Source organism: Diceros bicornis, chromosome 5 (genome assembly GCF_020826845.1).
Source record: "Diceros bicornis minor isolate mBicDic1 chromosome 5, mDicBic1.mat.cur, whole genome shotgun sequence".
Taxonomy (NCBI): Eukaryota; Metazoa; Chordata; class Mammalia; order Perissodactyla; family Rhinocerotidae; genus Diceros; species Diceros bicornis.
Genome location: NC_080744.1, coordinates 60,501,106 through 60,516,173, shown reverse-complemented (window position 1 = coordinate 60,516,173; position 15,068 = coordinate 60,501,106). Strand labels below are relative to the sequence as shown.

At 41.8% G+C, this 15,068-nt stretch overlaps 1 protein-coding gene across 2 annotated transcripts in view; it reads right to left on the bottom strand.

Moving 5' to 3' along the window:
* DIS3L (DIS3 like exosome 3'-5' exoribonuclease) overlaps nucleotides 1-13,590 on the bottom strand; it is a 31,194-nt gene extending 17,604 nt beyond the window's left edge. For both annotated transcript variants that reach the window (XM_058541899.1, XM_058541900.1), the window contains exons 1-4: nucleotides 13,396-13,590; nucleotides 11,856-12,009; nucleotides 3,822-3,950; nucleotides 1,775-1,910 (exon numbers count right to left, since the gene is read on the bottom strand). In XM_058541899.1, coding sequence (XP_058397882.1) covers nucleotides 1,775-1,910; nucleotides 3,822-3,950; nucleotides 11,856-12,009; nucleotides 13,396-13,534 — 558 coding nt within the window. In that variant the 5' untranslated portion in view covers nucleotides 13,535-13,590. The remainder of the gene's footprint in view (nucleotides 1-1,774; nucleotides 1,911-3,821; nucleotides 3,951-11,855; nucleotides 12,010-13,395) is intronic.
* Nucleotides 13,591-15,068: the final 1,478 nt, after the last annotated feature.

The following is a 15,068-nucleotide window of genomic DNA, read 5'->3' as shown; positions in this document are numbered from 1 at the left end:
TGTGCTACATCTACTTCCTGTGTCCAGAGTACACTCCCTCAGATGGGTGACTCTCACTGAATAAAGTCAGATTTATGTGAGATTTTAACTCAACTTTAAGTCTAAGGTAGAGTCTAGCGCATTCTCTTTTCTCAAATTAAAAAGAAAATAAATTATCCTTATTGTCAACTTCAGCATTTCTCCCACTAATTTCAGGGTTCTGTTCAAACTGCTTCCCTTCTTTCCCTAGTCCTTCCAGAACTTCTGTCTGTGCTAACATCAGTACCCCAATTCTGGTCACTTACCACTTATCAACACCAAATTTTGCCACTAAGAACCACCTCTTCAAGAGGGATTTGTTGTCTTTCCTCTTCCCCATCTAACTTCAAGTCTCCACAGGAAGTTTTGGGCTTCCCTCTCATCTGAATCTCACAGTAGTTCTTTTTTTCTGCTATCATTCACCTCTATGAAGCCCCTGATCACACAGTTTGCTTAGGAAGCCCTGTACAAAATAAAACTGTACTATGCTACTGGGCTACAAAGAAAAGTAATTTTCACAAAAAGTAGAAAAATGTAATTTTAGTCAACTGTCCTCTGCAAGAACAAGACATGATGTATTGCAACAGAAAACACAAGTGACACTGCCATTAATATCCAGTGCCCCTGGAATTCTCTCGCATGCCAGAACACTTTTTTATAGCAGGGCCAAGAAAATTCTATTGGCAAATCTTTAGCAATACATGCACCTGGGAACCCTTTTAGAATCTACAATGCAAAATCCAACCAGACTTTCTGTAAACTGACAGGGTAATGGAAGGCCTCATTCTAGTTTCTGAATCAAAAAATGATATCAACCATTGGAACTTGATCGACCAACTGGGCAGACAGAAGAGATCAGTAATCTATTGAGAGGTTAACAGTCATCCTACTCTCCCAAAAGCTACCTAAGAATAGGAGAACTGTGTTGCTAAGACAGCCCAAGTAACTGTCACCGACAATGCTGCTCCTGTCTATGACCTGTACACCAAGCTGATCCGACAGCCTTCACATAAGTAATACCAAATCTCACCCCTTCCTTTATCCCTCTTAACCCCATGCACATTCACAAGTAGGAAAGAAGGAGGAACAGCGAAAAAACAAGACTGGCCTTTACAGCTGTGTTTTGTGGTATTCAGAAACATAATTTGGGAGGCAGGAAGCACGGTGGTTAAGAGCTTTGGAGTCAGACTGCCTGGGTTCTAATGCCAGTTTTACCACTTTCTACCCATGTGATCTTGGGTAAGTTGCTTACCCTTTCTGTGCTTTAGTTTTTTCACCAATGAAATGGGGATGATAACACCTACCTCATAAGGTTGTTGCAAGAATTAAATGAAATAATACACTTAGAAAAGTCCTGGCAAAGATAAACAGTGGCTATTACTATTAGGTGGAACCATGTAAAATTGCCATTTTGTAGGTCAAAAACAACAGAATACTGGCAATTTTATAAGATTCAACCTATCATAATCATTACTAATATTGTTATTGTTATAACTATAAACATGAGTTTACTGTCAATGGGAGCTTATTGGGCTGAAGTCTTGGATGCTGTGGGCCATACAGTCACAGGGAGTTTGCCCAAATTTGCTAAAGTCAAGATTAATTAGTTGGGGAATAACAAAGACATGGAACTTCTTGAAGTCTTCCTTCATTCTTTATTTTCCCTTTGCTGTATTGCCAAAGCGATCTAAAGCCTTATGGGAAGTACTCAGGAAATGAACACACACACATTTATACACATAACAGCTAGAAATACCTTGAAAGAAATCACAAATACTCCTTCTGTTTCGCTTCCATACTGCTGAATTGCCTCTTCATCTTCTGTCACCATAACGATTGGCATCCTATCCTGGCAGTGGTGATAGTACCAAACGGCTGCATTGTAGATGCTCCTAGAAAAACAAAGGGCATGTGAGCCCTCCCAAGGCAGACAAACACAAGCTATTGTTCAGAACTCCACACCTGGCTTTTAATAGGCTATCCTTTGGTTTATACAGACAACCATTCATTCATTCAATCAACAAATACTCCCTGAGCACCCGTCATAAATGTGCCCTGGGTTGGGTACTCTAGGTGATACGAAGATGAATCAGAAAGCACTTGACATCTCTTTTTCCCTAAGAAATCCAACCACCACAGCAACCTCTTTCATTTCTTGACATGGCCAAGAAACCATGAGGCTCTGCCATCTTTTAACACCTTTTAATTGGAGGGTTGAGCCACGCAGCACCACACAGATGACAAGCTAAGCTATGTGAGGCTGAAAAGATGAAGAAACAAGTCTTTGGCTAAGAGAAATACCAGGTTGCAAGTAGCTGAAAATCATAATCAAACAAGATCTGATAAGGAATCACAAGAAATGTCCGAAAATCTTCCTAACAGAATCTGAATTAGAAAACAGAGTCTAGGTCTGGAGATGTGCGTTCAAGACTGGATTATGTTCCCGGTGAAGTGTAAAAGTTGGACAGTCAATTTCTCTCTTTCCCCTTCTGCAGATTAAGATGCTATATAGGGTTCCTTGAGTTCTAAACTTAAAAAAGAAAATTCAGCCAACATATACTGAGTACTTACTATGTGCCAGGCTGTGCAGTTAGTGTGATCATTCTGAGTACTCACATGTGACCCAATCTAGAGAAAGATTTGCTTTTTCCTTTCTGGTACTGAGCCCTGTGGGAACCTGGGAACTATAATTAAGGACTCAGAATGTATCAACACTTATTTTGCTTTAGAGAAATTAAATATTTAATGGCTATACAGATAAAGAATTACAAGGAAAAAGATGATTTAAATGTTTTATATGGATAAGACATTTTAAAGCTTAAGGTCTCTTTTGCCCTCTACAGAAGAGTGTAGCAGAGGCTATCGGTGCCCAGCACCTGTACCCTGGGCTCACCTCTGACTTTAGCTACAGCTGGGTGGGCAGCTCCATCCCGCCTCAAGGGCTCACTTAGCAGAATTAACACCTCTGGGGAAGGACCCTCAGCTAAAGGGGGTGTACTAACTAAATGCCCTAGCCTCTGTCCTTGGAGGTGACTCCTGAGGCACACTCCACGGCTTCTCAGAGGTTCTCAGCAGGCCTGGGCCTTAGTTTCCCACAGCAGGAACACATCCTTTACTGCTCTCTCTCCTCTGTCTCATTCTCCCCACCTCCTCACTCCTGCTTCTGGGAATCGCCTCCCACATAAACAACCCACATCCAAGTCCTTGCTTCAGGCTCCGCTTTTAGGTGGATCTAAACTATAACACTGCTCTTCCTAAACTGCTCTATCAGAATTAACCTACCAGTTTCAGTTTAATAAGATTGGTGGGATATTAGAGCAACCTATACCAGAAAAACTGAAATGATCTTGTCTTAAAAGTAGGACCCTCCTATCCCAAACACACACACAAGCATTAAAGTTATGACTTCTAAAAAAAAAAAAAACACTGGTGATCTCAGTAAGTAAAAATTAGCCATCAAAAAGTAAAAAAAATAAAAAATAAAAAAATTAAAAAGGCATACCTTGGAAAAAAAAAGTTATGATTTCTATATCACTGGAATGATCCTGTTAGCTGTTAGGGTCTGGGGCAAACTTACTCTGGGTACCTATATCTCCCTAATTACAATTTCTAAAATATATCAATTATGTATGCAAATATCATATCTAAAATATTGACACATTAAGCATTTCAGTATTAATCATGGTTCCAGAGTAACTGTTGATTTGCTTTAGCATATGCCTTAGATCAACTCCCAAATAGCCAATGATAAAGAAAGTTAAGAAGATGACCATGTGAAAACTCACAGCAATTCAGTGCCATACCTGGTCTGCCACTTTTCCAGGGATTCTCCCCTTTCCCGAGGGAGATAGCAGTACTGCTGGAATTCATTAGCAAAGAGAATGCAATCATGACGCGCATCCTTCAGGAGGTTTCGCAATTTGTTATACTGTCTGTGACACAGAGGAGAAAAATAAATCTAACATAGCAGGTACTCATCTACTGCCAGCTCTTGCTAAGGATCACAAAAGATGAGGCATTTTAGAGCAAAAGATTGATTATTTAAAACTTGAGAAACATTTATTTATGTTGGCTTCAGTGTGTGCAGTTCTACCAGGCTGCTGTTTCTCAATTTTGCCTGCTAGAATGTGTTTGGGCAGGGCCTCATTAACTAGTTTGTGGATCAATCAACCCCTTCCCTCCCCTTTCCCCTTCCGAGACTTCTGGCCCTTTATTGTGTAATTATAGACCCTGACCCCCATAGCCCCCTCTTCAAAGGCTCACAGAGGACACAGAGGTTAGCATTTTATTTTTTATACCTCATTTTGTTCTATTAATGGCATTAGGCATTAGTATGTTTTACTTTTTGCGGGCAGCCTTAGAAAAGGACGTGTAAGGTAAACAAGTTTGGGGATTTATCTGTGAATTTTATTTACACAGCCACCACATTTACATGAATGAGGGCTAGCTTCATCTGTTAGATAACTAACAGAAAGTTTCGGTTTCTTCCCATCAGGAGACGCTTCCAGTAATGCCAGCCAAAGTTGCAAATCAAATATGAAGTCTCATATGGGTCAGTTTCTAAGAAGGTGCTTTTTAATAGTCTAGGTGATATGAAATACAGAAAATATTCACAGTTATTTTCAAGGAAGTCAATTTTTTATTTAAAAATGGATTGACATTAAACCAGATGTTAAATTAACATATCAATCATTCAAGGTAGATGACCGGCATTTAATATAACAAAATTTGTGCCCTTCCATTCCCACTTCCAACCTACCTCTATGGATTTAAAAAAATGAGTCTTTTCATTAAAGCAAAGGCAGAACTCTCCAATTTATCTTCTCTAAATAAATGCTAACCACCAATAACTGTGTTGTCCCAATGGCTCATTAGAAAACAAGAAATGCTGATTTTATTTTCATAGTAATTCTAATTTTGAGCCATCTTCAAAAGAATCATCAAGTAATAGCAACTTATAAAATTTCCTAATAGACAAAAGGATTCAGTTTCATTTCTGTGAATGGCAGCTTTACTTAATAGAATTCCACTTGTGTAAACAAAAGCTGTGCCCTGCCCCAAAATGCCTAGAACGTACTAAATTGGTAATTTTCCCACCTTCACAAGATACACTTAAAATCATTTTTAAACCCCCTTAGACTATACATAGAAGGGCCTACACCAACCTGTTAATGGTGAATGCCTCCAGTAAGGCAAAGACTTTCTGCTTTACACATTTCTGTCATGTGTGAATTTTTTTAAATCAGCACTTATTTGTCAAGAAATAAAAAATATTTTAGAAGAGGCTTCATAAACATCTATAATTTACTATTTCAGAGAAAACACTGAAAAAACATTGCCTGTTTTTCCCGATCCTATCCTCCATAGCTTTTGCTCCTTTTATGGCCCATCACATTTTCTAGACCCCTAACAAAGCACCGGAACTTAGCGCAGCTATTTGTTTACAAATGATCTCCCTCACTAAACATCCTTCACTCAGCAAATATTTGCTGCTCTCCTTCTATGTGCCAGGTCTTTTGCTCCATTGAATGCCCTCAGGGGACACCACCCAGACATCCCACTGCTGCCCTTCGTCTGCAGCAGTCCTGCTCATGGTGAACACAATAGAACCACCCATTCTTCAAAAAAATCAAAACTAGAACTACCATATGACCCAGCAAGCCCACTTCTGAGCACAGACTCCAAAGAATTGAAAGCAGGGTCTCCAAAAGATATTTGTCCACAAAGGTCATAGCAACACTATTCACAATAGCCAAAAGGTGGAAGCAACCTAAGTGTCTATCGACAGTTGAATGGATAAATAAAATGTGGTGTATACATACAATGCAATACTCAGCCTTAAAAAAGAAGGAAGTCCTGACACATGCTACAACATGGATGAACCTCGAAGATGGCATGCTAAGTGAAATAAGCCAGTCAGAAAAGGACAAATACTGTATGATTCCACTCTTATGAGGTACCTACAGGAGTCAAATTCATAGAGATAGAAAGTAGAATGATGGCTGCCAGAGGCTGGAGGAGGGGGAAATGGGGAGTTAGTGTTTAATGGGTGTAGAGTTTCAGTTTAGGAAGAAGAAAAAAGTTCTGGAGATGGATGGTGTGATGGTTGCACAACAATGTCAATGTACTCAATGCCATTGAATCGTACACTGAAAAAGGCTTAAAATGGTAAATTTTATGTTATATGTATTTTCCCACAATTTTAAAAAATTGCTATATTAACTGACAAAACAAAATAAAACAAAAAAAAAGAACCACTCATTTCAGTGGGATAAGTGCCACGAAAGGAAAAGTGCGAGGTTTGACAAGAACACGGGAGGGATGGGTAAGGCATCTGGGAGGAGGTGACATCCAAGACCTGAAGGATGAACGAGAGTTAGCTAGACAAAGGCCCAAGGGAGGACAGAAGGGAAGGGACAGAATGTTCAAGACAGCAGACAGTATGCGTCATCTTTGTATCTTTGGTGCTTAACCGACAGCAGGTACTCAACAAACGTTTTCCAGATGAATAAACGAACTCACAACCCTCTGGGACAACAGTGATCCAAACACAAGACAATAGTGTCTCAGAACAAACCCTGGCATTTTCAGAATCCAGTGACTCTCTTGCTGGGCTTCATATCCATCACTGCATTTGTTATCACACCCGCACTTCAGACCCAGGGATTCTCAAATCCTCTCCTCCCCAAAAACTGATGTCCCACCAGCCAGAGCCAGGGGGTTTACCACCAAATGAGTAATGACAATCCTTCCCAATGTTTAGAAAAATATATAACTTAACAAAAAGAATTTTCTCCATTTTAAGCCCACTGCCCTATATTTTCCTTAGACTTTAGTGTGTGCTTCCATTTGTCAGCTCCCTATCGCCAGATAAAACAAATGAGCAAACGGCACAGAATATTAATGGGGAACACAGGAGAGAACAGCGAATCACTCTGCGTGTGACAGTCGGGTTGTCTTATAGGCATGTGGGCTTATGGCCATAATTTAATAGTGCATATATACAATACGGTCATATTTTTTGCTAGTCAGGGTTGGTGGTGCATATGATGGAATTAGATATATGAGTATCTTGCATGGAGCCAGCAAAGAACATCATGGTGACTTGAACAAGTTTGGCCTAAATGATAGGAGAAGGACAGTTTCAGAGAGTCAAGTACCATCAAATTATCTTAATTTTTAAATTCCAGTATTTCAGAAAAACTCGTTTCCCTGAACCGGCTTAAGTGTTTTCCAAATTTCCATTATCTAAACATTTCAAACAATTTCTTAGGGGGACAGCTAAACATACCTTCTTTAGATTGATTTTTTTGCTATTTTTATTCAGTGGTGGCCTTAGCTACAGATGCAACATCCCTTCCCCCGCTGACGGTACTCTCTGGGGATAAGAGTGGGTGGCCCACAACCAGCAGGGAGACCTACAAGAAGTGAGATCTGTTTTCAATGATGCATTTCTTCAACCAGTTTTCGCAGAGCCCTGGTAGGGTCTCGTAAACTTACTTTCAGAGGTCCTTGAGTTTTCTACAAGAATTTTAAAAGTTTATGTTTCCATTTATATTATGTGATAATCTTAAAACATTTTTAATGGAGTATATTTTGGACAAGCTGAATGACCACCTTCTAACTGTAATGCCATTGGGTGTCAGTGCCCGCCCTCTTGGAAGCCTCAAAGACACCTCAAACTCATGACCTCTCCCCCCTCCCCTTTAGACCTCGTCCAGAGTTCCCTCTCTATCCAGTTACATAAGCCAGAAACCTTTATCCTTGACACTACCTTCTCCCTCACCTGACTTATCTACATCCATCATCAAGTTCTATAGATTTTTAAAAAATAACAGCTTTCTTGAGATATAATTCACATACCATAAAATTCACCCTTTTAAAACATATAATTTAACGGATGTTAGTATAGTCACAGAGTTATGCAACCATTACCACTATGTAATTCCAGAACATTTCATCACTCCAAAAAGAAACTTATACCCATTAAGCAGTCACTCCCCATTTCCCCTGACTCCCAGCCCCTGGCAACCACTAACCTATTTTCTGTGTCTTGGATTTACCTGTTCTGGACATTTCATATAAATGGAATCATACAATATATGACTTTTTTTGCGTGTCTAGCTTCTTCAACTTAGCATAATATTTTTGAAGTTCATCCATGTTGTAGCATGTATCAGTACTTCAACTGCTTTTACGATTGAATACTATTTCATCATATGGATAAACACATTTTGTGTAACCATTATCGGCTGACGAACATTTGGGTTGTTTCCATTTTTTTGGCTATTATGAATAGAGCTGCTATGAGCCTTCGTGTACAAGTTTTTGTGTGAGCGTGTTTTCAATTCTCTTGGTCATATACTTAAGAAGTTCTATAGATTTTACCTACTAAATAGCTCTTGGAAATGTCTATTTCTCTCCGTCTCTAAGCTATCAACATCTCTCATCTGAACTAAAGCAATAGCCCCCTCTCTTCTTTTCTCTATGCCTCTTCTCCACTGGCCCAGTAATCTTTTCAAAACAGGAATCTGATCATGTTATCCCACCCTTCTGAAAACCTTTCACTGACCCCGCTGAGGCCCATAAGGCCTGTCATCCAGTCCAGGGCCTTCTTTCAGGTCCTAGCATACCACTTTCCCTCCCCATGACCTTGCACAGCAGTTTCCTCACCTGGAAAGCTTTTCTCCTTTCTTTGCCTGGTTTACACCTACCCATCCCTGACAGCTCAGTAGAGGCAGCTCCCTCAGGAAAGCCTTTCCTCACCTCCCTGACTAGTTTGGGCTCTCCTGGAGCTGCGTACCTGTCCTTCATCTCCAACTCCTTGTGTGATTACCTGATCACTGCCTGTCTCCTCCCAAGACCATCTGCTTCTGTCCACCAGTGTATCCTCAGTGCCCGCACAGCTTCCGGCACAAATAGTCTCTCAATACATATTCATTGAATACACAAACAAACACCTGAATACATGAATGCATGAGGTGGACAAGACAGCCTGACAGAGTTATCAAGTGACCCCTCATTAAATAAGCATTTGAGGATTGTTGGATGGCAGAATGTGTGATCATCCTGAAAAATCAACAACTTGATGTTTTTCATACTGTTTTGTACAATACACTTATGAGAACAGGCCTTCTCTGTATTGATATTATTGAAATCAAAATACAAAATCACATTCAAGACAGAACCAGATTAGAAGCTATGTCTTCCTATTGTTAAACCCAACTCTGGTTATTTCGTTTCAGTAAAACAATGTTATCCGTCACTTTAATGTTCATTTGCAGTTTTCTGATTTTGAAGCTTTGTTTGTTTAATTTGAAGGTCCGATTTGATTTTAGAGTTGTATTAAATACTTAAGCATGAGGACTTATACCTAGATTTATGTTTAAATATATTTAAGTAACAATAAAATAAAATAATTTAAATTACCACTGGGTGTCCATGAGAATTTTTTTTTTTTAGAAACAAAGCTGATAACATTACTCATGTTGAGTAACACTGATGTATTGGATGGGGAGTTAGCTCATGCTGACCTCTTAGATCCTCTCCAAATATGATATTCTATGATTCAAATCTTATGTTATATACTGAGAAACTGAGGCACGAATTGTTGAGACTGTGAAGCTACACAAAGGAACTCAGGAGGGGGTCAAGGCATCCTTATACCAGACACTAGACCAGATGAGGTATTTTTAACTGACAAAGCTTTCCTAAGCAATAATGTTCCTAAAAGCATATCAAATAGAAGGAATTATTTACTAGCATCTCAAAAATCTCCAAGGAAGAACTGAAAAACAAAACAAAATGTTTTCCCAAAATGAAGCAAAACACCACAGAGCCTCTGCTAGGCCACACTTGGTTAAAGATAAGAAGTCAAATTACTTACACTTAACACTTACGGAGTCCAAATCAATAAAGCAAACCTCCTGGATGTTATATAGTCAACAGCTATCATCAATTCTAAAGTTAGCTTTCCATATACAATACTTTCTAGGGTGCAGGTTATACTTTGGTCATTTAGCCGTTTCAACCTGAATACACCAGCTGGTTGCTTAGCAGGTAAACAAAGCACCACGTCCCAAACTTGCCCGATCCCTTTTCCTGCCTCTTCTGCCTCTTTACCAATCATGTTCATCCTGCTTTAAGACCAATCCCAAACCTATTTGCTTCACAGGGCTTTCTGGCCTAATCCCCACACCCCATATTTACTCGTGCACTTTGCATAACCCACATTAAACGATCTTGCGTGTGTCCAAGGTGTGTCATAATTACCTTCTTGCTTCTTGCATCTAACCCAAACAAGACAACAGGTTTGTTGAGAGAGAGACTAAGACTTCTTTCTGTACTCCAGAAGGAACTAGGAGCTCAAAAAGTGCTTACCAAATAGGAAAAACAGCGTGTTATCATATGCGCCTATTTCATAACTCCTCATCTTTTGTTTTTACATTTAATGTATTCAGAGACAAGGTAAAGCAATGGAAAATCAATAGTTTTTCATCAAGTTAAGTACTTTTGAAATGTTCAGGAGAAAAAAACATTTAAATTCCAATTCTTTGCTTTTGAATGTCCCAGGAACTGGCTTTTAAAACACTCCTTAATATTAAAAATATTTTAGAAAACAGAAGTTGAAAAGGCTCGGCAGTGTGTTAGCAATCAGAATGATAACAACAAATTGATTTTAGTAGCAGAAATTGAAATACGACATTTGGAGCAGCATTTAAACCTGGATGTGTATAAACATCTATATCTTTGTGTCTGAACAAAATCAACTTCAAGCTCATTTAAAAATATTCTACCTGAAAAACCTGCACACAATCTAGAAAAACGCACATTTTTTTGAACTGAGCACATAATAAGGACAACTTATCATTTTCATATACAAATAAACATACTTCATCTTTTGCTACCTTAAAAAACCACAACATTTAAAAAAGAATGAACACATAGTTTCTGTTGTTTAAATAACCTGGGGTGTTAAGAGGTTGAATATATAATTCTAATATGCTGTTTTCATACAGTCTTTAAGTTCAAATCATAAATCTTTCCCAATGTTAAATGAAGCAGAACCATTTTTTAGAGTACAGTCGGCCCTCCGTATCCGCAGGTTCCGCATCCGCGGATTCAACCAACCGCGGATTTTACATGTAGGTACTATGTTTTTGATCCACAGTTTGGATTGGTTCCGTGGTCCTGGAACCAATCCCCCACTGATACCGAGGGGCGACTGTACTTGTTTAAAAGGTGAACAACTGTTATTCATTTAGGCACAAGGCAAGCATTTTAGACTCATTTCAATCAGAAATCTTTTGTTTAGCAAATACAACTACTATGGTTGGTAGTTATACTGGTAATCTAAAAATAAAACAAGTTAATTCTGGTTTCAATGACTAAATCACTACAAGTACAATTTGCATCCACAATAAAGGAGTCTAAAATTTAAAAATAAAGTACTCTTTTTCCCAAGGGAAAAAAAAGTAAGCTTCTGAAACAATATGTCTATAAATAAGATTACGTAAAATGCGTTATCAACAAGAAATCAGCAATAACTCGGCTACTATAAAAATGCAAACCAAAAGCCAAGAATCTTAAATACCCACATACTGGGGACACTGCAGTTTATTGATCTACAGTCAGATCTTTTGGCCAGGTGTTGAAGCAGAAATATAAAATAATGTTACTGCATTCCTCACTAGCAAAGAGAATACCAAATTAGTTCAAAAAGTCTCTTCTGACAAAGTAATGAATTCCTCCCCTCTCCATCCAACAAGGGGCTTTTTCTAAGGGGGAAACAAAAATCTATGCCATAAATAAATAAATAAATAATGAAAACCAGATACCTCCGGCCTCTTTGATGCTGCACAGCTTGACAAGCCGTTTGCATGAAAATAATTCCCTTTAATTCAGGAAACTCAAGGATCTCCAGGTAATCTTGAACAATTTTCCAATCTGGGATCACGTAATGAGTCACATCACTAGACAAGAGTTTCCCATCTGAAGCATAATTCAAAACGTAAGAGATTAGACAACATTTGCAAACCTGGATTATTTCAACGTTATGGTGCCCTAGTGTGCAAAATCACTTCCAATCTTACTACACGGTGAAGTTTTTTAAAGACAAGATAAATCTACTTTGGTAGAGGCACAAAGTTCAGGTAGATTCAGCACCGTCATTTTTCCGAAGCTGCGATAAATAAAAGCTCAATGTTGTTTACGGTGTTGCCAGGGAAGAAGGAGATGACTGATTTTTTAAAACAAACAAGCAAATCTTCAGAACAACCTGAATATTTCTGCGTTAACTCACTGACATACGCACATTCAAATGGGGCACCCCAAAATATACATGTTAACCACTTGTTTCGCCCAGCTATTTCAAGTCTCTGTCTCAAGTTGGTGAACATGCTCAGGAGTCTCCAAAGACCAAAAAGACTGAATTGACCAGAAAAGATGCTCAGTGCAAGCAAGGGCAGCGGTAGCGTTTCCACCCTGCCCGTGTCTCAGAGAGCTGGTTAGCCAAGCTGTAACTAAAACGTTCACCTTAACATAAGCTGAGGATTCCAAATATTCGCTGAAAAGGACCCCCACGCTCATCTCCCACCAGAGGGAAGAGAACCAGTAATCTTCCTCGATAAACTGGTCACCCTGCAGCCTAGAAACCAAGTAGGGAAGGTCTAATGCACAGCAGTCCCAAATCTAACTTCCCCACGACCTTCCTGTACAACGAGGGCCCAGATTATTCACAAATCCTGCAGTGAAGAGGGTGTCCACTGGATAAACGTCTGAGGCATCGGTGCCGGCAGGTCAGAATATTTGTGCGGAGCAAAGCAACGTAAAATGACGCCGCCGGCTCGCGCCCCGCCTCTCACTGCGGGGCCAACAGCTCAGGAACTCCCCAGTCACCACCACACGGTCCTGGGGCGCAAGAGGGGGCAGGTTCCTGAGCCCACAAGCCCCTCGGAAGGCAAATCACCGGGCCTCGGGGCTAGGGGGGCGTCCGTCTCCCGGCCCTTCCATGTTATGGAGCGGAGCAGTCGGGGAGTCCCGTGTGGGGAGCCCAGAAGCAGCGGACGAGGGGCGTCTCTGCGGCTCTGAAGCCGCCGGCCCCTCGCTCCTGACCCGCAGTCGGGCCGGAGGTAATGCCTGCGGGCGGGCGCCTCCGCGGCCTCGCGCTCCGCCTCCAGGCCGTGCCCTTCCTCCTCACGGCGGGCGCTCGGCCCCGGCCCCGCCGCCCTCCGCTCCCCTCGCTCCCGCCCGGCCTCGGCCCCCCTCGCTCCCGCCCGGCCGCCCTCCGCTCCCCTCACTCCCGCCTCGGCTCCCCTCGCTCCCGCCCGGCCCCCCTCGCTCCCGCCCGGCCGCCCTGGCTCCCGCCGGGCCCCTGACCGTTGCGGCAGGCGGCGGGCTGCGGGCAGAGCGGGCTGTTGCAGGGCACGCTGGGCCGCAGGTAATGCTCCCGCACGATCCGCAGCGTCCGGCCCTGGAAGGTCCTCAGGAGCAGCACTTTCTCCCGCTTCTGCAGCATGGTGGCGGCGCTCGCCCGGCAGAGCTCCGGGCCCCGAGAGGCCGCCCCGAGCGAGCGGCCGGGAAGCGGCGGGCGCGGCGCGGCGCCGGCGCAGGCGAGGCCGAGGCTCCGGGCCCGCCCCCTGGGCCTGGCCGGCCTGGTCTACGCGCGGCTCCGGCCGGGCCCGGCCCTCCTGCCAGCTGCCTGGGCGCTCCGGGGGAGCGGGGGGCTGAAACGGCGGTAACCGCCTGGGTCCCGGGGTTGAGAGCAGGAGGAGGCCCTCTCCCCCAACCTGCCTCAGTTTCTCCCCTCCTACAGTTGCTTGGGGGCAGGGAGGGATGGAAACCACCCCAAAGACCTATGGGAGATAAAGATAATATATGGAAGCTAGTGTAAAGTCTTGGGAAAGAAGATTTGGTGCAACTATAAAGGATTATTATACTTTGTTTCTACCCCCAGGTCCATATGGGAACGGGGCTGTTGTTCTAATATGGGTAATTATTAGTGTTTTCTGTTGGTTGCTCTTGCTGTCCCTGAAGGAGCCAAAAGATTCAGTAAATAAGCCAGCAACCCTGCCAACACAACATTTTTTTTCCCTTAAATACGTTGTATTTATTTTTAATTCCATGTATTTTTAATCCATACAAAAATTCAAATAATGCAGATAAAATGAAAACCAGTCCCTTCCCTTGAGGTAAACACTATCCATTCAACCCCAACTTTATAGCATTTGCAGCTTCTGGCAAAGGAATTCTCCTTTAAAGTTGATGGAGACTCATACAGTTTCTTCTGAGATCACACACTTTGGGTTGGATAGAAGCCACTGTTCTTCAAAGCACTCAGCAAAGACTTTTGAGCTGCACCAGAAGCTTTACATACAAGTGCCCCATTTAATTTCTACAAGTCAATGGAGTTAGACATTATTATCCCCATTTTACAGATGATGACACTGGATTAGGGAGGTTAAGTGGCCAGGGTTACCCAGTTATTAAGTGGTGGAATCAATATTCAAGCCAGAATCTGGCTGAATCCAAAGCAGGCTCTTAACTAATTACTGGGCTGTTAGATGAATAAAATATAGCTCTTGTATCTAAGGAGTTTATAGTCTACTTGTTGAGCTCTGGTTAAGGCAGCTCTACCAGCTGACTGGGAACATCAAAGCTTCCTCTTACCCTGAAGTTAGCAAAACTAGGGTCTCCTGGTGGATCACTTCCTTTACTCTAGAGGAACATATTACAAAGTCATGGTCTCATATTACAAAGTCATGGACGGAGTATTTTTGGTCAGGTTATCTGTAGTGTGGGATGATATGAGTGAGATCCCAGACGGAATTGCACAAGTTAGGAAAACATTACAGTGCTGGTCCACAGGCCAGAGCGTTAGGAGGGCCCACAAGGCAACCGGCAGTGCAGGAGGCCTCCCTAATTGAGGAGGTCAGTTCTAGAGATCCCAGAGGAAGGGAAAGTAGCCAAATTTGTGCCCTACATAGAAGTGCTTCAGACAGCTGCCCACAATTCCGTCCAAAGCTCATCCATTTTCATTTTTCTTTTACTTC